Source organism: Filicampus tigris, chromosome 10, assembly GCF_054856515.1.
Source record: "Filicampus tigris isolate MCC_2025a chromosome 10, RoL_Ftig_1.0, whole genome shotgun sequence".
Taxonomy (NCBI): domain Eukaryota; kingdom Metazoa; phylum Chordata; class Actinopteri; order Syngnathiformes; family Syngnathidae; genus Filicampus; species Filicampus tigris.
In genome coordinates this window covers 15,574,986-15,596,740 of record NC_141226.1, presented here as the reverse complement: position 1 = coordinate 15,596,740, position 21,755 = coordinate 15,574,986, and the positions used below count along the sequence as shown (strand labels likewise).

Below are 21,755 nucleotides of genomic sequence, written 5' to 3'. Positions count from 1 at the left end.
AGACAGAGAGAGAGAGCGAGAGAGAGCAAGCTGTGATTCAATTTCTTGCTTTGGAAGGGGAACCACCAGTAAATGTTTTTGTTTGTTCCACAAGCATTCACATCAAGTTTACCTGTAAAGATTATAGTGTATTTTCGAAGCCCCAATATCACAAACATTTTGTGAGCAGTACAAATGTACAAGTGACAGGGATGGACTTGTAGTATTTTCTTCTCTTTATTACCCAAGTAAAACAGGTATTACATTATACTGACTTCTTCACATATTTACTTTCCAAATCTTTGGATGGGAAATGTACATTAAATGTTTGCATATTCTCTGTGTATTTAAAGATGGTCAGCCATTAAAAACAAAATGTTCAATATGCTTAAAAATAAGGCAAAGTAAATCGAAGCAATTTGAATTCGCTTTTCTTACACTGAGGCCTTAACTGTGAGTCAGCATAGTTGATCAACTCCAAAGATGACACAATTAAATATAAAGGAAAACAATATCAGGTGCTTTGTGCGCAGGTCTAATATCTCCATCAGAGAGTGGGGGAACATTAATGACTACATGCCGAATTCATTGACAATATGTTTCTCCGTAGCAAACTAGGGTAAGACTTTAGATGAAGTAATAACAGCATGATTACACAACAGTACACGGCATCATGACGTGATTGACATGGAGAAGCATCACAATGAAACATCTGGTGAAGGGCAATGCAGACTTCATGCGGCACCGGAGTTATTCGTGAACAGTAACACTTGTTTTTGTACAAGAAACACACATGGTAAACAATAGATGAGGAGAAACGGGGTTGTTCCATATCATGATATGATGACATCAAGAAACAAACAAGCACAAACACATATCCATATAGCTATAGAGAAATATTTGAAACGTAGCTCTTTATCTACACTTTTTACACTTAAAATGTTCAATATTGCTATTAGAAAAATAATTAAACATAGAATCAACAGGGTGAAAATAAAAGCAGTTACAGCAGGTACATATTGTAAATATGCAGTTTTTTTCTGGTACATTCATCGCTTTTTGATCTCCGCCAGTTAACAAAAACTTCCGAGATAAGATCACGACCAACCTATCAAGCAGCATTAAAATTTCCTAATACGTACAGTATTACTCTTGAAATGACAACCTCCTTTTTCCAACATATGGCACTACCCATGTCGATCTTAAGGCTCATTCAGACAATCAACACAAAGTGGGGGAAAAAGTGTTTCATCAATTACACGCAGCCAAGGTCCTCTTATTTTTATTTCTTATTTTTTTTGTTTCATTGCACGTGCCCCACAGTGTGGTGATATTTTTGTTGTCCAAATCAAGCTGTTACATCTGATCGAGCGCCAGTCACTAGTCTTTGTCCATGCAAGCCTTTAAAATGAGTGGCAAACAGTTCTTTTTTTTTTTTTTTTTTTTTAAATATATCAGCCTTAATGTAAACTGAGCTTCAGTTTGAGCAGAGATGTTTTTTTTCCGCAAGCATAATTCTATGTAGAGATGATGTATTACAGTATGTGCACTTTTAAAGTTTCAGTTTCACACGCAATAGAAACATCCTTGTGATACTTTAAGTAAATTTAAGAGTCTGATTTAGTTCTTGCCCTGCTAGCGAACACTAACAGCATTTTCAAGTTTTACGTATGAATAATTAGTAAAACAATTAACATTTGTTCAGCAAAAACAGTTCTTGTTTCATGACGGGTGATTCTCAAGGCTGCATACAGAAAAATGAAATAAAAAAGCTCTCACAAGACAATAACAAAGATCAGTCACTAAAACCAAATGGGACTGGAGATGGGAATAAAAATTTGTGTGTGTTTTTTTTTTTTAAATAGTCTCTAAATTAATATAATTCCATTGGAAAGTAACCCTCCCTATCATACACATTTTGTACATTTTCCACTTTAGGATTGCGGTCATAATATATAATCTTTTATCTTTTACAGTAAATTTACAATGATAACAAGTTAGGCAAAAGTAGGGAGGTTTGTCTGTGTGGACCCACTATGAAGTTTCCAAGAGTCAATTAGGAGTTCAGTCCTTTAGGGCCCAAAAATGTTTCAAGTAACAATAAATATTTTGCATACACTCAGCAGTCCTCATTCCAGTGATGGATGCTGTAAAGTTTAAAATATATGAAACGGATTCATTGTTCTTCGGAGTCAAAAAACAGATCGCCCTGTTTGTGCGCATAGGCAGGTCCGCTAATTATCTGCCAAATATTTCCCTGTGGAATAAAAAGTGTTTTTAGTATAAGTAGAATGACTCCAACTGATGTGAAAAGAAAGTCATGTTTCTATTTCATACTAACCTGCAGCAAATCTCTTCTTAATCAGGGATAGCCTGTAGCCAGTCCCGAGCAGCTGAATATCGCAACCGGACATCGTGCTGCCCTCACTGGTGAAGTGAACGGCAAGCTGGGAGGGTTTGCATGGACCCTGTGTCATCTGGAAGCGGCCCAGGAGAGCCCCGACTCCTACGGGACACAAATAACTGATTTCAACATAAAATGATAGTGTGTTGTGAAAGAAATGTGTGGGAATAGAATCGTTTTAATAGCATTTGGAAGGATTTAAAAGGTCATTTACCTCCGTTGTCAGACCTATTTGAAAGGCTGGGAATCTTCCACTGTATCATCTGCTGCTCTGGATTCCTTTAAAATAAACAATTGTTTTTTGTTGTTTTTTTAGTAAATCCAGTTCTTTCAATAGTAAACTTGAAGGTCACAAATGCAAAACAGCGTTTCAAACCACCTTTCCCCATTGAAATGAATGCAAATGCCATTAATCCGTTCCAGCTTCCCAGGAAAAATCAATGTAGTGTTTTTTGATGTGGAAAAAATAGCACTCAATATTATACTTTATAAAAACACAGAGTAATGACATAATTAAATAGAATTTAGAATTTAAGAAATGTTATCATACTTTCTCCTCCAATGAAAATTGTACTGCTCATTCGTGTGTGCATCTTTTGATTCTATACAGTACGTCAGTGGTCGGCAACCTTTTTTCTGCCATGGACTGGTTCATACCAGTCCATACCCTTCACAGCCCTGTAACTATTCCCCATCCGGGGTGCTGAGAAACTTTCCAAATACGTTTATTTTACTCATTTGCTAGCTTTTGCATTTAACATAAGCGTTACCCGCCGAAGACAACTTGACATGCGTTAACAGTCAGTCATTGATGGCTGTAACAGAGAGAATCCGGTCACTTTTCAAAATAAAATGTTTGTCAGCCTCGGATAATAAATAAACTGGAAGTACTGTACTTTTTTTTTTTCTTTCTTTCATCTGTGCGGCCCGGTACCGGCCCGCGGCCCAGTGGTTGGGGACCCCTGCTGTACTGTACGTTGTTGGCATTGATATGACAAAAATAGCCAAAGAAAGCTACATTATGAGTAGTGAATAAGTACTACTGATCCAGCGAGCCCTCACCAAGTGGCAGGTGGGACCATAGCTTGGAGTTTGGCTATGCCTCCATCCACAGGAACCAGAAAGTGGACATTGTGAAGCGGAGCTGGGCTCGCCATCGCCTCTGAGTTGTATTTGTAGTCTATCCTTAGGTCTGTGTTGTCGGCATCGCCGCGCCAACTCACAGCTAGATTGAGAGGAGTGGACTGGATTCCATCTGCTGACACCTGGGACACGCAAAGCCAAGGATTTGATGGATGGACGGCAGGGTGGCTGGATTGATGGACGGACTGATTAAAAGGCAAACGCATGGCTGGATCGATGGTTACCTGATATTTGATCATATCCACATTGTAGTACGTTGCCTGGGGCTTCTGTTCAGCCACTTTCTTAAGGTGACTCATCAAATTTTGCATATTCACCCAAAACTCCTTGGTGTCTACGCTGTCTGTTGGGGAATCACTAAAAGGATCAGAAGATTAGACATGATTCAGTGATTTGATTTTTAAATAGCATCAAAATGTGCATTTTCTGTTGTTGCGGATTCCTACCAGCACAGCAGCTGTGGATTGGGGAGGACCTGCTCCAGTCGAGTGTAGTTGCTGATGCTAAAGATGAGGACGGGTTGAGTTGGGTGGCTGGCAAAATGCCTGGTGATGCCTGCTGGGAAGGAGAGCACTAGTTCGCCGGTGATCTTCACTACACACCTGAAAAAAGCAGGAAAGAAAGAGGTCAGTCAGAGCTCTAACCAATCAAACATGTACTTCAAGAAACTAATTGTAGCAATCAGATTTGTTGTGTGTACTGTATTCCAATAACACTCTAAAAACAGTTGGGTTAAAAATAACACAACTTTGGGTCAAAAATGGGCCGATACACAAATTGGGTCAATTTGACCCATTTTCTTGCATTGTTTTGCACAAAACAGACCATTTTGGGGATTATTTTGTATAAAACTGCCCCGTTTTTGGGTTGTTTTCTGCAAAAACAATCAAGAAAGTGGGTCAAATTGACCCAAATTGTGGATCGGTCCATTTTTGACCCAAAATTGTTTTTAGAGTGTAAAAGCATGAGGTATAAACATTGTTGATGTCATGATCTCCATGAGGCAAAATGCGGGCCTACTTGCTGGGGTCGGCGCCTTTGAAATAGGCGTTGATAGTTTCCGTGAAGGCAGCTGCCACTGGTAGAGTGTCCTGGGGTCCCATGGTAAGTGGGCTGGGCCCCCTTGAACATCCTAAATGAGTCAAACACAGATACAAGTAAGTATCTACCGGTACGTACCAGCTCTGTCAGAGCAAGCATTCACCATTAGATTGTACAGTATCTGCAGCGTTTTAAGGCACAATCTGTCAGGCCAGTTCAAAACAAGGAACATGAGCAGGAAGTGGGATGGGATGAGCAATGAGGATGATTATTACACAGAAGCGTGGACAGAGCTTCAACCCTGTTTTAACCAAGTAGTACAGTTAAATTCAGTTCAAACTGTATTGATTTCCAATGCAAAACATTGTGATTAGTGAGTCACATCAGTATGCAGTAATTCATCACTCTAAAAACAGTTGGGTTAAAAATAACACAATTTTGGGTCAAAAATGGATAGATACACAAATTGGGTCAATTTGACCCACTTTCTTGCATTGTTTTGTACAAAACAGCCCTTTTGGGTTTTTTTGTATAAAACTACCCATCTTTAGGTTATTTTCTGCAAAAACAACCAAGAAAGTTGTGGATCGGTCCATTTTTGACCCCAAATTGTGTTATTTTTAACCCAACTGCTTTTAGAGTTTATAACTACTGTGTTATTTTTTGTTGAATTTATTGGTCAAACTGGTATCATGTCACACTAAAAGGAAGTAAAACTCAACTGCATTGCTTGGTGGAAGCGTATCTAAAGGTGCATATTGCATGCATACAAAAACCGTCTGGCTCCACTCACCCTCTAAAGTTAAATAAAATCTGCCGTGGTCAAACCAGACCAGAGGCTGTGCGGCCTCTGAGTGAGTAGACACAGGAGGAAAAGACCAACGAAGAGAGACATGGTGATGTGATCCAACGACACAGTGATGAGCAAGAAGGATACACACGCAGCCAGAGTCTACCTGTGTGGGATAGATTGAGGTCCCTCCCTAAAGTGGGCGTGGACGCCGCGCTCTGTGACGTGATGGAGGAGATGGAGGAAGAACTCTCTGCCCGGGCCAGTGGTGCAAAAGGTGGTGGGCTGCCAGACACTGGAGGACTGAAGGGCGGAGTCTGGGTGCATACCAGTGTGTGAATGAGTCACAATGTGTTAGACTGCTATATTTTACTCTCATTCATGTGGAAAGATGGTCCCTTACTGTACGTGCAACATTGCCCAATATTCATCAATGTTTGCTTCACTTGTAATATTCATCTGGTATATGACATGCTGTTATTTTATTTCATAGTGAGTGTTAATTTATTTTTTGGTTGTGATAGTGGTCATGGCACACCACGGTAAATTAGTGCCATTGTATTTGTCTGTTAAGTTGTATTTATATTGAATAGCCAGTAAAAATAAGTGACAGAATAATGCAAATGTATTTTTACTCACTGCAATACTTTCAGTAAGTAAAATGCAAGGTCAAAGGTCAAACCTGGCCGCAACACATACCAGGTCTGGGAGTGGTTTCCCGGGGGGCAACTTTGGACGGGAGGAAGGCCGCGGGGGAGGAGGAGGAGGGATCGGACTGCCTCGAGACTGTGGCGTGGCAGAGCGGGCTGGCGAAGACGGGCCTGAGGCACATAGCAGTGTCTGAGGTTAGCACTACCTTTATGTCAAAGCAGGGCAGATTTATGTTCAAATGACAACTTTTCTTGTTTTGCTGAACAACTACAATGACAAGGTCAGAGGTTCTTGTGCTAGAAACCCATCTAATTGCACGTTGGCTGTCACACCACAAGGTGGCAGTTAAAGTCCCCCAATTTTTCATTTCATTTTTTTTTTACTTATCTGTGCAAGGCAATTGAGAACAGATTCTCAATGCCGACCTTAAATATTTACAGTTTTAGTAACTGATTTCAATGTCTTTCAGTAAGATGGTTGAGTTTTAATATAAAAGGTAAATACTGTACTGTTCACTTGAAACATGCTATAACTGAACACCTCTGAAAGAATGAATATAACAAAAAAAAAATCTGCAATTATGGCTTGAGTGTACATATTGTTAGTATGATGCATAGTAAAAACAAAAGTATTAATTTATTCTTTTTTGGTAAATAAATTGAACTCACTAGGGTAGTGGGGAACGGGAGGCATTTTCTGGTGTTCTATGAGTCACAGCCATGTAGAGCCATGCCATAGATATACAGTACACATTGTGTTTTACTTTGTACAATACATAACCATATTTCTATTTTCATGTGTACCAGTGGATATTGATGACTTTAAAGTTGCTGAGTACATTCTAAATTAAAAAAAACTGCACTCTCTACATCCTTTTGGATGATATTTTGCTTTTTCTTTAAAAAAAAAAAAAAAAAAAAAAAAAAGCTTAGTTTTCATTCAACCCATAGTAATATTGTCATTGCATCATTATTGAGATATGGGGCAAGAATATTAAGATATGAAAATGTGTCCATATGGCGCAGCCCTACAAAGAATCATTGATAAAGTCTGGTGGACAATTCAGAGTCTTCAATATTAGGAATGTGGAAGGAAAGTGGATAAAAATCCGCAGCGGCACAAAGAGAATATGCAAATGCAAACAGATTGGAACCTGGATCTCCAGACTGTATGACGGACATGCAAACCTCTACCGTGCTCAAAAAATATAAACATTTTCTTTTTTTTTTTTTTAAATCAAATTTACAGTACATATTCAATTGGCTTACTGGTTACTATTTCTCTGATCTATACAATACTTTTGAGGACATTACACACGACAAGTAAATATTCATTGTAAGAGCTCAATACTCACGGCTACCTGAGTAAGGCCCAGGGGAAGACATAATAGATCGGTACGTGGTCGGAGGAAGAGGAGGTGGCGTTCCACGAAAGCTCGGCGTTAGCTCTCTTGGTGAACCGGTGAAGTCGGAGATGTCATCTCTCAGGTGCACACCCTCTGGAGTCCTTTTCCCCCCTACTCCCCCCAAAACAAGGGGCGATATAACTCCCGCTCGAGGGGACCTTCTCTCAGCTGGCAGAGGAGGCACAGGACTTATCGATGCTGGGGAGGGTGAGTAATGTGCAAACTGTAGCACCTCCTCATCAATCGCCTCCTCATCAAGGCAGACTGCTGGTGAACTTATGGGAGAGAAGTAAAGAGGCAGGGGAGGGGCCGGTTCATCCGGAGGAGGAGGTCCGAACATGATGGAAGGGGGTGAGTCCAGTGGCGTAAAAGGAGGCGAAGACTCAGGAGAGAACAACGGAGGTGAAGGCGGGGGCTCATTGGGAGGCGGTCCAGGCGAGAGGCACGGGGTGGAGGGTGTGGACGAAGGTGTGTCGGGGGCAGGGGAATCCGGCGGAGGGGGCGGCGCGGGCTCATCCGGTGGTGGAGGTCTGTCGTTTGTGAAGGTGACCCATCTGGTGGACGCGGTGTCCTCAGCGGTGCGCGGGCTACCCACGGGGCCAAAGACATCGTCGAGGTCAGGGGCTGGGGAGCCTTGGTAGGAAGACGGGGAAAGGACACTCAGGTAGATGGGGGCAGAACTGCGGGTTGCTCTTCCGTTGGGTAAATCAACTGCAAAAAAATTTTTTTAAATGATAGCAAACTCAGGCAACTGCATTCAAATTCGATACGCAATGCACTTTGAGCACTATTTACCAGCAGATTGTGAAGGATAGCCTTGACGCCGTGATATAATGTTTTTGGGAGGGAGTGGAGGAGGAGCTGCAACGACGATTCAATTCAGGTCTCAACATTTCAGCAATTCAGAATATTGATACACAAACTTACCTCCTGTTGGGAAACTTCTGCTCAAAGGCGACTCCGACCTTGGCCTTGATCCTCCCCAGACATCAGCAGGAACCACTGGAGAGATGATGAACAATATTTCCTCTGAAGTAACTTTATATGTATTCCTGTGATGAGTTCCAATACCGTCATATCTGGCATATTGGCCCTCTGAGGGCAGTCCAAAGAAGGCAGGGATGTTTTGTGGCAGTCTGTCACTGCAAAGAGAGTGGAATTACAGTAAGTCAAATTGTATTGAAGTGACTGATCTCTTCATGTTAATACAACAGAAAGTGGATCATGTCGACCAGATGGGGTGTACATGCAATGTAGACTGTGCAGAAAACCTTTGTGGGCTCTGATATTCCGTATAATCAGGTTGGTTACTTAAAAAGAGAGAATAATCAAAGACCTTGGGGTGTCAGGGGCAGGACTTGGCGTGGGGGTAGAGCGTCTCGGTCGAGCAATCTCTTCACCTAGAAAAAACAAACTGGCAGATGAATGGCTGCTTCGTAAAATCGGCATCAAAAAGCAAACAAATTCGAAACAGATACACTTACATGACAGGTGCCTCTTTATTTGTCCCTGCAAAAAAGAAAAAAAAACACACCAAGGAAACATTGTATTGCCATGTATTTTAAATACAATACAAGCCAGCAAGAAGTATACATAAATATATATATAGTGCTAGGGATGTCACGGTATACAAATGTGACGATATGATATCACGATATGAACCTCACCATACTATAATTATCACAATATTGTGTGAAGGTTGGCGATGTATTAAAAGCTCACTATATTGTTTAAAAAAAAAAAGGCGATCACAATAACATCACAATATTCTGTTTTTGTACATAATAACAGCATTCACAAAGTAATAGATGACCTATAATGACCGAATACCTAATATTGAAGCACTTACTTGCTAATGCACGCACACGTTAGAGGAACTCAAATGTGTTATGTTCTTCTTTATTTGTTGATTAGCATGGGTCTTATACATCTATCCATCCATTATAGGTTGCAAAAATTGCATCAAATTAAACTGCACAAATAAACTAACCACCAGAGGGTGCTGGAACTGCACAAATGGGAAAAAAAACCTGGGCTTTTAAACAGATTTTCTGCTATTAATATCGTCAATGACGACGATATATTGTGGCAATATTAATATCGCGATATCAAGATATTGTCACATCCCTAATGCATGCATCCAGTTTCTTCATACAAGAGGTATCTTGAAGCTGTCAAACAGAGGCTTTTGAGGACTGGTAATCTAGAAAACTAGAAAAAGTTTATTCTGTGGTTGTATAAAGTGCTCCATAAATATGGTTGACTTGAGTTGAGAGTTGACTTGAGTCTACTGCAGGTCCAATTCCCATTTTCTTTCCCAGAGACAAATGTTTTGTCGACCAAGTCGTAGCTGTATAATGATTTCAACTGAAAGTCTTTGAGTGTCATGAAAAGTGCTTTAAATTCGATTAGTAAGTCACATGACCTCATTCATAAGCGCTTAGCATATTTTTTCCAAGCTACCACCAATTGTAATCACTTTTCTGAGCATGGCTATCAGACTGTTTGGATGTCAGTGTTGCTACATTCTGCACTGCAGAAGAGATGAGAAATTTCGGGGTGTCTGCTTTGAAACAGATCAGCAGATGATGATGCCACAAACTCACCGGGCTGCGTCTCTGAGACCAGCAAAAAGGAAGAGAGAACAGACCTGGGTCAGAAAGTGAGTGACAAATCAGTCAAATGTACACCAACTAAAACTGCACACAGTGTTCCTCTTTACTTGAAATACAAAGCTTTTATAATGCAGTATGAGCCATAACACACAAGAGATTCCAATGACAGCACGATCGGTTTAGGTTTCAATGAGACTAGCTCAGTCATCACGAAAATGTGTGTGTTATGTTTGTATGCATTATGTGACAGCTGTATAAGTAAAGCTGCACAGTATATTCACCGACAGACATTAATCATGCAAAATAGGGTGCAGCTAAAAATGTCATTTGTGGCAAACAGCACCGAGGGGAATGTCTCAAGGAGTTCTCATGCAACTTGAATTGTAGTTAAAAAAATTTTAAAAATTAAATGGCTTACCGGACTTCTCTTCTACAAGAACACAGGAGATCAGTTATTAAAGAAAAATGACATGGATGCAAAAAAGAATGAGACAAACAACAACAGAAATATATATATATTTTTTTCTGGTTAATATAAAATAAGAGCTATGTTGACGAGTCTGCTCACCAGAGACGGAGAGAGCGCCAAACCTCCCACTGAGGCTTTTAGCTCGTCCACTGATGGAGGGATGCACTTGGCACTCTCAGCCACCAGTGGTTTGATCTTGATTTTGAACTTTTTCTTGCTTTCTTCATCGTCCTCTGAATCGCTGGAGGAGAAAAACTGCTTTCCTGTGGAAGCTGGTGAACATTTGTTGTCAAGGACAAAGTAAAAAGGGTACTTTACAACCTTGTGCACTATTTGAAATGAAATATCTTGAGATGTTAAGCTTTGTGTGGAGAGAAAAGAGATGTTTACTCGGAGAACTCAACCCAAACATATTTTTTTTCAAGAATACTTTCTATGCAGGCCCACTAGTTGAAACACGACATAATATTGCGTTTGTGGAATGTGACATAAGCAGCAAAATCCACCCGTTTTTAGCCATCTCTGAAGGCGGCAATTTTGGCACTTCTGTCGACTGAAAATGACATCACAGTTGCCCGGGGCTCAGGTAACGATCAATCACAGCTCATCTTCAGAATACAGGTGAGCTGTGATTGGTCGTTACCTGAGTCCTGAGCAACTGTGATGTCATTTTCAGTTGACAGAAGTGACAGAATGGGCGCCCCCAGCGATGGCTAAAAACGAGTGGATTAATACTTATTCCACAAACCCAATATTAACAAATGGTAAATGGGCTGTCACTTCTATAGCAAGTTTCAACTATTACAGTAGGCCTGCATTGAACATATTCTAAAAAAAAAATACGTTTATGGTTGACTTTCCCTTTAAGGTTGTTTTAATTGATCACATCTGTCTTAAGGTACGGTCTGGGTTAGGATGAAAAAGTCGATCCGCAATATTCTGTGTAAAGTTCTCTCCTGACACTACAGTCCAAAACGCACATTAGATCAATTTGATATTCGAAACAGACAGGTGTGAATGGCTGTTCGTCCTTACATTCTACTGTATTTCAACAGGATTGAAATCTCATCAGTCCTGCCTCGGATCTAAGTCAACCAGGACTTGCTCCAGCTTCCCTGCAACAATGTAACCCTTGAGAGGATAAGCAACATTATAGAAAATGAGGTCAAGTATGTCTTTGACTATTGACTTTGAAATTCTGGAAAAATGTTGTTTTCTGGGCATTTTATTGTTTACCTTGGCGCCGTGACGTTCAAAGAACATGTTGGAGCCCAAACATCTCCCACTTGCTGCTGCAGTGGAGTGAGACCTTTGCCGAGTGTCTACAGTGTCCCAGTTAACAATATTGTACCTGAGGTAAACAACACTCTTTCTCAGTTGCACCTTCCGACTTAAAGAGCGGTGTGTCCTTAGAGCGGAAATCAACTCAAGCATATTTTTTTAAGAATATGTTCCCAGCAGGCCCACTAGCTCAAACACGGCATTTTGATTAATTTTGCGTTTGTGGAATATGTGTTAAGCAGCAAAATCCACCCATTTTTAGCCATCTCAGGGGGCGGCCATTTTGTCACTTCTGTCGACTGAAAATGGCATCACACCTACACGGGGCTCAGGTAACGACCAATCACAGCTCACCTGTTTTCTGAAGCTGAGCCGTGATTGGTCGCTACCTGAGCCCTGAGCAATTGTGATGTCATTTTCAGTCGACAGAAGTGAAAAAATGCCCGCCCCCAGAGATGGCTAACAACGAGTGGATTAACTCTTATTCCCCTAACGCAATATTTATCAGAATGCCTTTTTTCAACTAGTGGGCTTGCATAGAATATATTCTTGAAAAAAAGATGTTTGGGTTGACTTCCCACTTTAATGCCAACTCTCTGAATTAAATTATTCACACCCCGCACACTCATCCAGTGGTCACGCCATCACACAGGTCATAAGTTTACACAAGACTGCTGTCACTGCTCACAAAAAGGATATCATCACCTTCATCACCGGGACGTTGGCTAAAACCCTCCTCATCCACATCAGGCGATGCCTGAAATGACAAGGACAAAAATGGTAAATTATCATCAGTTTATTTGGACTGTTCTCACAAGAATTCTGTGTTGTGGTAGTCCTACTGATACTGACTAAGAAATCTGTCTTTAAGATTAGAATGCTTGATAAATTCTTGTGAAAACAAGCTGACGGACATGGCGAGCCTCTGCTCTGTTTGAAACAGTGATCACATGCCTTGTGTGCACTGAAAAGCAAAAGTGAAAGAGGTAAGTAGTGAACACTCACGTATCTGTCCCAGTCAAATTCCCCATAGAAACCATTGGGTGCTCCATTAGTCTTTTTCTGTGCAAAATGACAACAAGTGAGCTTAACATCAGAAAAGTGTTACAAAGAGTAGAAATAAGATATTAAAAAATATATATTTACAAAGGGAAATCTGATTCTGAACAGATTGGAACCTAGACCTACTCCACTGTGAGGCAGATTAACTACTAAACCAGCATACTTCCACCCAATAAACATGGCAGGTCATATTACTACTGTAAGAAGAGTAACGTAAAAGATACCTCTCAATAAATTGAAATTAATTGCAAAATTCTTGTGAGAACAGGTACTTTCCCCAAAAATTATAGCTTTCCATGCCAGACAGTCATACTGTGTGCTGTACAACATGCTAAAACGTACAGAGGAGAAATAGTCACAACAATAAAAATCCAACATATACACACGTTTCCTTTCTTTCCACTTCCAGTCCCTTCGTTGTCAGGTGAGCCCCTGTTCGAAATTACAAGAGAGATATAAATAGTATGACTTCAGCATCCACACTGGACTAGCCATAAAGTTTTTTAAGTTGATTCCATTTGAGAAATGAAAAGAAATTGTAGGAGTAAATAATTAAAACAATAACATTGGGCAAATGTATTTATTCAGTCAAAAAAAACAAAAAAAAAACAGACAGGATTTAGTCCGCCAATTATGATCCGCTAACAGAAAAGAATGACTAAATACCATGGGAGGTTTGGTCAGAATTAACGACAATTTGAATCCAATTAAGAGCACAAATTGTAACCTGTCGGTATGCGTTTGGATTGGTATAAAGAGCGTTTTTGTAAAACAAGATAAAAGCCCAATTTTATAATGATGAATCTTGTTATTCCATTGATTGTGTACAGACTCCATTAACTTCAATTACACACGTTCGGATGAATTGTTTTAAGAGGATGTAATATTGTTCAAATTTGCAGTTCTGGGTAAATGTATTTTTTCTCAGAATAATAAAAAATAGATTCTCAGAAGTGTCATTTTGAAAAATAGCTCTGCAGTAGGTCCCATGCATGAAAAAGCGGGAAGCATGCCCTGTAGATCCATTGTCGTGTTCTACGCATGCAAGCATTATCTAGTAACATTTAGCTTGTGGGCATATTTTTGCAATTTCATACCAGCTCATCCAAGGTAACTTACGTCGTCTCTGTATCCTTGTCTTTTTTTCGTAAACCCAAGGCTTTTCTGGTTCGTTTTTTCAGTCCTAGCACAAACACAGAGGGAAAAAAAGGAGCACAACATCATGAAGATTTAACAATTAGCACCCGGTAGAGTAAAATGTATTGACATTTTAATTTACTGACTACCACTCTAAACAATTGTCAAGTTAGATTTGATGTCCTTTTTGTAGCCTAGGGTTGGGTCACTTCTCTAATTAGAAAGTGTAAATTATTTCTTTGCAACTGTCTTTTTGTCTGGTTTCATCAACCATAACACATTTCCCCACATGTGTTTGAGAGTTTGAAATATTTGCTTTTTAATTGTGTTGTACATGTTGTAGGTCACATTATTGGTGGAGTTTTGAAATTATTTAAAGCACAAAATCCTGGCATTTGAAAAGGGGTGTGTAGATTTATTATATCCACTGTAAATAACAAAGCTAACCCAAAAGTGGGTTGTAGTAGCCTATCATATTTTCAATAATCTCTCAGGCAGAGTAACAAACAAGGACAATGCTTCCCTGCGAGAACATTAGCGTATCCCAATCATATTGACTATTACAAATGGAACACAGCACACCCGATGAGAGCAATTAGCGATATAAGCGCCTAACTGTAACAAAGGCTATGAGAGACGTATAACACGTGAATATCCTCAAGCTCAGGAAGTACATATTACACCATGACAGACTAACTGCAGGACATTTGCTAATTTTAGCTGCCATCCATTTACGTTAGCAGTGATGTACGGTAGTATTTTAAGAGGGGCACCTCTCATTAAGGTTGATGTATATGATTTAGCAATGCCCTAGTTTAAAATTTAACTGACTCCGTCCTTATTCCTTAAGTATGTGAAATAATAAGCAAAAACCGTTAGCACAATACCGTGATGCACAAGGTATAAGATACTGCTCACCTTACAGCCATCCTCAATACACATACAGCACACAAACTCTACATAGCACAGATAGTAATGTGCCACCCTCTACAGTGACAATAATACTCAATCAGTACACGACAGGACACCAGCAGGATTACATTGCACCAGGGCACCATGTTTTTTTTTTTTTTTTTTAAACCACACCTCACTCGCCTTTGCATTCATCGGACATACTGTAGCTGGTCAATGTACAACAAACCTGTCACTATGCTTAGTAATACACAGTCCAAGTGCCCCGGGTCGGCCACACTGCATGACAGAGCACATCAATGAATTCAGTCCTTAATGGCCCAGCAGGACACAAGAGGGCAAGAGGAGGACGCAAGGGGTGGGAGACAGGACAGATGTACAGATTACCTTGCATCATGGTTCCAGATTTTCATCCTATACTGCCACTGGTGTGTAGATGGACGCAAGTGGAAAGGATTCCAGCTGGTCAAAGGATGCCTGGGCACGGCATGGCTAATTGTGCATCCCCGGCGAAGCACGGCGGTTGACTCCCTCCTCCCCCAGAGGCCCAACTCCCATATACTGGGATGAGAGAAGGGGGGTGAACGAGAGCAGCTGTGGAGGACAGCGGGGGAGAGTAAGAGAAAGCGAGGGAGCCACGGGGGTATTCAGCAAATCCTGGAATTAGGGGTCCTATCAGTGCATGCTAAGTCCCGGAGCACCAACGTACGCCATCTCTTAGAGGAGAGATGCTGAGGAAAGGGAAAAGAGAAGCACAGCGCGGTAAGGACAGCGAGGAAGACTGAGACGGAGGCGGGAGGGGAATGGGTGGTTTGCTGATGTCACAGCTGCACTAAACCAATCCCTGCATCCGTGGTCACATGGCTGCTGTCCCCTGATGCCTTTGGCTTCCATCGAACAGAAACATCGGCCAAATTGCACATGGAGGTTACACATGTATTTAAAAAAGTATGACTTTTTTTTTAAAACATAATTGTGTGCATTGTGTTTGCAAACAAAAATCTCAGCTATAGTTTTACTTTCTAGGGCCTCCGTGCAGTTTTACAGAACAGTGTGGAGATAAATTGAACACATTTTATACCTGAGCGTGACCAGAAAACAAAATAGGCCCAATAAAAACGAAAACGAAATACAAACACATTACGTAAATTGTTTGTTATAGAGACATAATGAAGTCGTGATTTGATTATTCCCCAATAAGTAATAACTTAAAGTAAATTAATTTGTTCCAGGCTTAAACTGCCACCAATATAAAATTACTTAGCAATGTTATGAATTTTATTTGAACAGAAATAGAAGTAAGCCACTGTAGTATAAAAACAAAAAAAAATTAAGTACACCTATCCTCACCATTTTACGATGCCTGACGCATAATAAGCATAGAGCTAGTGACAGTTTGTTGACAAACTTTTCTGCTCAGTTTCATGCTAGTCATTAGCTATAAGCTTACATGCTAATATAAATAGCATCTAGCTGCTAGATGCTATTTTCTGAGCATGTTACGTTGTTTGACGGTTGAGGCAAATTATTCCAGACAGTTTTAGCGTAACTCCAAATGATACAACTTTTGGGGGGCTTGACTTTGGGGATTCCATTGTATACAATACGATATATAATTTAAATGCATTGGGGAAATTGGGTGAAACAAACAAAAATTACTTTTTTGTAAATCCCCTAAAATCGTCAGAAACACTGAGAAACCTCCAATATTTGTCCCCCATCAAAACTTGGGGTTGCCCCCCCCCAAAAAAATACACAAAAAACATTTTTTTTTAAATATTGGAAAAAAAACTGTAAATAGATCAATTCAAGAGTATGTGGGGGTCCACTGTAGTGAAGGAAACACTATTCATTGTCGTGCCCCCCCATTAAAAAAAAAAAATTATCCAGGGGGCCATTCAGAGTGTGGACGATGACCACATGGAGCCCACGGGCCACTAGTTGTCCATAACGGCTCTAAATGGCCCATAGCTGTGAGTGTGATCTAATTTGATCAAAGACCAGGGTTAAAAAAATAGATTCCTCCTCTTAAAACCTGTGAACAAAAGAGCTGATCAGAGGTAAAAACAGTAGTGTGACGCAGGAGGGTCTCTACATGTCTATCATGGCAAAGTACAGTGCCATGTGTAATCATAACATGTTGCTTTGGTGTGGAGCAGAGTGACTTTTTTTTCCATATCAGAAAAGACAATGCGTCTTTGGTGGGAATTGAATTGAATTGAAGTGGCCATGTTGTCCTTTAAATGGAGGCATACAGTATGTAAGGTCATTTATTAATGTTTGGACCTGTTGTTAACCTTGCACGTTGGGCTAACTGTTAATGAGCTTACCTAATCTGCAGTAACAGACCATCGGCTCGTCCCGTGTGCTTTCCTTAACAAGCTCCTTACGTAAGATACCAGGACAGGGTCAAATGTCATGCCAGCACGGATTAAGTCGAGGAGAGTATAACAAAATGAACTCCAGAAGCAGAGAATTTCAGGATTGTGGATTGTGTTTGATGTGGCACATACAATGCACAGGAATTGATTAGGATTGTGTGCTCCTCACATGTAGATCCAAGCAGCAAACACTGATTAATATCCAATCGCCCATGTGAATATATTGCAATATGTGAATCATGTGAATTAATTTTAATGAATTTAAGTGTATTTAATTCAGTCAAACAATATAGCCTGACAGCAAGGGATCAGCAGACCTCTTCCTGATGGCAGGAGAATAGGATTACTATGTTCAGTACTGTACGCATTGTACAGTATTGCAAAGCTTTTAGCCCAGTGCAGCCCAACACTGCCACCTACTGAATGGCAATATGGACACAGTGAACCCATGATTGGCGCAAACATTTATGTTGTTGCTCAATACAGAAATGGGCATTATAATTAGGGCCCGACTGATTAATTGGCTGATATGAAATCTTTTTAAATCGTCAAAACTCTTCCTTTCCTTTAGTTAAACAAACACTAAAGGACAGTTTATTGCAAAACAGCCAAATGATCAGGCTGTAATTTATGTCTTTATTGTTCTATTCATTTTTTTTCTTTTTATTAATCGGCCGATGGAGTAGCGGAATTTTATTCTGCCAAATATCTGAACTGCATCGGCCTTTGAAAAGATCCATATCGATCTGCCTCTAATTAGAATCTCTACCTTGTTTTCTATGTTCCTTGGTTTATCACAGCCAAACTCTTCGTTTTGTGTATTGTGCATAGTAAGGCTAGACGACTGAATAGCAAAAATGAAACTTTAGCAGAATATCAGTTGACCATACCTCATGTAAACACACTTTTATTTTGCTAAATGAATGGACATACGAATGAATTGAACACTTTTATCTGCTTTATTTCAATAACACTTAAATCTTATATTTCACATGTGTCAGATTTTTTGTTTTAATTAGTGATTTATAATAGAGTATAAAATAAGAGCTTGAGTCATGTTTTTCTTCATTTGTTTTTTTTTCCAGAAAACACTACAACTGAACCAAAATTCAGATTAGATTATTTTTATGAATAATTCCATTTCAGATGTAGAAATGAATGATCTGTTTAATGCCGCCGATTTTAGCATTAATGGTCAGCATCTCGAGGAGATGTTTAAGGCAAACATATATTTTTTCCTCAAAATATTACTTCGGCCATTATTTTAAGGGGCTGGTGATTTGCTGCTTTGCCATACTGAAGTAGGAAATTATTTGGCATAAAAAATGCAATTGTGGTACTGGTTAAGTCTTGTGTGTTTGTGTGTGTGTTTTATTGAAGCAGATAACAAAGAGGCATTAAGTAATCACGGAACGTCTTAAAGGTACATACCCAGGAATATCAGATGAGCTTCTTGACTACACAAAGAAGCATTTGGCACACATACACGAGATATAAAAGCAATAGGCTATACAACCAAATTTGAAGGTTAAGGAAAACTGACGATATTTTAGTAGCAGATTGACCTACCTTTACCTTAAGAGTGCAATACATATGACGTAAGATGTCAAATTCCTGCGTTGTACCACTAGATGGCACATTAATACCGATTGAACAGTAAATACATCCTCCAGTCGTCATATTCAGTTTACACATACAGTATATGTTCAGAATAGCCTGTCAAAATATGAGCGGAGTGTGATAGCTAAACTTACGCGCATGCATTATTCCTCTATATTTCGAGCAATTTTGTTTGGGATCCAGTCTGTATCAAGGCGGTACTACAGGTTTGCAGGTGGATCAGGAGGTGGCAGTGTTATGCACTCGTGAATGAACCAATTGTCTCTGGGTAGAACAAGCTGAACAAGGCCAACTGTGGTAACGAGAAACCACAGCTAAAAAGATGACGTAACCCATTAAAGGGATATTCACACCCACAAAAAATATGACCGCGACAGACGACACAAGGTTGTGCTGCGATGACCCCCCCCCAAAAACACGAATGCAGACGGAAATGCGAGGAGGCAATATACGATCTCAGGGTTACACATTCTTAAAAAATATAAAAGTGCATGATTTTGTTTACATAGGTTTTTGTTTACATAGGTAGTGCCAGTTCCAAATGCTCATAAGCAATTTCGACAAGGGACAAAAACTACATAATGTGTAGTGTGTACTAATATGTTCATTGAATTTCACCACATATTTGTTTGTATTTTGGAACTACAGTATTGTAGTGTCTGTTTGCAGTCCACTGTACATCATATTTATCATAAAGTAATATTTAATGTTCAGTATTTTTTTAAATAAGTGGTGGGTTTAACAAAAAATGATGGATCCATCCATCATACATTTTCTTTAGCATTGGTCCTCATTAAGGTCATGAGTAAGCTGAAGCCATATCCCAGCTGACTTTGGGCGAGAGCCAACGATTGCCAGCCTATTGCAGGGTACAAGTAGACAAGCAACCATTCACACTTAACTTCACACCTATGGACAATTTAGTTTTTGGAATGTCGGAGGAAGTTGGACTACCCATAGGAAATCCACACAAGAACGGGTAGAACATGCAAACTCTATTACTAATGCCAAACCTCAGGACTGTGAGGCAGACGTTAACCATGAGGCCAAATGTGAAGGTAATTTTTTTGTTGCAGGTTTTTTTTTTTTTTTCAAATTTTCAGTGTTCAAATTACTAAATTGGCTTTATTAAAAAACATGTACTGTACAAATTTGTTTACACTGCTGTATATTTTTGGTTGCACAGAGAACTAGAGCACTTACACACTCACACATGGCAAGATGTTAAAATGATGGTACGCACAAGTGTTGCTACATCCCTCAGGTGGAATGTGAGGGTGGTGGATTTGTTAGATGCCTTGCTCAAGGGCACCTAAACAGTAGCCAGAATGCATACTAGCACAAACAGAGCTTTTGCCACCGAGTTGCGAAATACTTGGTATATCATAATGGTAGACTTCATATTTCCAAAGAAATATATTTCCAAATAATCAATCTAACATTGCATTGTGAGGACAACTGAAATGTATGTATTAAATACTATTGTTTTTAATGACAAAATTAATGTATAGCACCTTCCAAAAGACCTAATGACACATATCTTGGGGTTCACCAATGTGGGCACCAGGGGCAGAGCCAGAACGTGGCTAATCGGTGGGCTTGGAAAAATCAGGGTGGGCCTGAATATTTCCCTCACTGAGCACAATCCTCTAATCCCGTATATTCAAATAAAATGACAAACTGAATAATATGAAGTTCAGATCTTCCTTAGACAACCATTCTTAATATTCAATACAATAAAAAAAAACATACGAAACACAAATTCAAAAATAATTTCATAACAATTTACAAAAATGTAAAAGTATATATTTTTTTCATGAATCTCACTGGGTGGGCAGTCTGTCAATCTGGCTGGGCCTGTGCACACCCAGGCTCACCCTTAGCTCCGCCCCTGGTGGGCACCACATGAGCACCACATGAGTAGCACACAAGCCTGTTCTAAAAAATAGTTCTACAATGATTGGACAATGTGATTTCCTAGAAATATTGTCGAAGTGATCATTTGAAAATGTGAACACTGGCAGAGATTTATAGGGGAAAAAAGAGTATTGTATTTTGATATTTATCTGATTCCTAATTATAATGGGAAATCACAATAATGAATATCATTACAGTAATTATTATTAAAACATATATTAATAAAATTATTCAAAGTAATTTGAGCAAATTGGTTATTTCCGAAGTGTGTATCAAACTGGTGCCCTTCGCATTAATCAGTAGCCAGAAGTAGCTCTCAGCTTCCAAAAGTACTTTCATTTAAAACGTGTAAAATATGATTAGTCATAATGTAAATCCTTGACTTTCATCAAGAATAGTTTTCTAAATCACACGAATTTCACAGCAGAATCAGCAAAGTAATGCAAAATGTAGAACATTTTTTCGTCTGACAACAAGACAGCCTGGGGGTAAACAGCCCATACAGTATATGGTTATGACATTTAATGATGAAAATCCAGGTTGCTTCATATTGGTCAGATATAGTGTGGCCAAGTAGCTTGAACCTTCGTCAGTTTTCTGAATGTACTGTACATATTAAATACATTACACAAGGGCCTCTACATTACATGTATATATATATATATATATATATTTATTTATTTTATTTTTTTCTCCAGAAAACTGAATCCTCTTGGACAACATAGACCTGATCAAACAAAACAATTTGCACTGCATTAAAAGTGGGGACTCGGGATCTGCCTTGTTTGCATATGACCTCAGCTCTGACGCCTTGGGCTAAACAGAAACACCATCCATTATGAAGAGTGGTTAACCAGCTCCCTCCCAAATTACAGTGACTCTGGGCTCCCATTTTACTGATTTAGCGGTGTAGCGGTTTGCCATCTCATGTTACTGACTGTAATGGTG

The 21,755-nt window shown here is 39.6% G+C and overlaps 1 protein-coding gene across 2 annotated transcripts; it reads right to left on the bottom strand.

Annotated features, from left to right (window-relative positions):
- Window positions 1–192: 192 nt before the first annotated feature.
- LOC147141032 (SH3-containing GRB2-like protein 3-interacting protein 1) lies at window positions 193–15,669 on the bottom strand. Of its 2 annotated transcripts, none has more exons than XM_086043693.1 (23): window positions 15,277–15,669; window positions 13,960–14,023; window positions 13,227–13,272; window positions 12,784–12,840; window positions 12,478–12,535; window positions 10,597–10,772; window positions 10,447–10,458; window positions 10,020–10,031; window positions 8,898–8,922; window positions 8,750–8,813; window positions 8,485–8,555; window positions 8,341–8,415; window positions 8,209–8,274; window positions 7,369–8,124; window positions 6,057–6,178; window positions 5,524–5,674; window positions 4,547–4,658; window positions 3,973–4,128; window positions 3,751–3,883; window positions 3,446–3,648; window positions 2,598–2,662; window positions 2,321–2,485; window positions 193–2,236 (listed from the first exon to the last, which is right to left on the bottom strand). In XM_086043693.1, exons 1-23 carry the CDS (start codon window positions 15,284–15,286, stop codon window positions 2,214–2,216), a joined length of 2,622 nt encoding a protein of 873 aa, XP_085899819.1. In that variant the 5' UTR covers window positions 15,287–15,669; the 3' UTR covers window positions 193–2,213. The 2 variants fall into 2 exon arrangements, with proteins under 2 accessions (XP_085899819.1, XP_085899817.1); XM_086043691.1 differs by lacking the exon at window positions 10,447–10,458 and adding an exon at window positions 5,361–5,417.
- Window positions 15,670–21,755: the final 6,086 nt, after the last annotated feature.

Bases quoted from the DNA above. Each gene is read 5' to 3' on its own strand.
- LOC147141032 (XM_086043691.1), bottom strand. The intron at 8,814-8,897 runs GTAAGTGTATCT...TGTTTTTTCTAG, and splicing joins AATAAAGAGGCACCTGTCAT to GTGAAGAGATTGCTCGACCG. The intron at 8,275-8,340 runs GTAAGTTTGTGT...TCGTCGTTGCAG, and splicing joins CAGAAGTTTCCCAACAGGAG to CTCCTCCTCCACTCCCTCCC.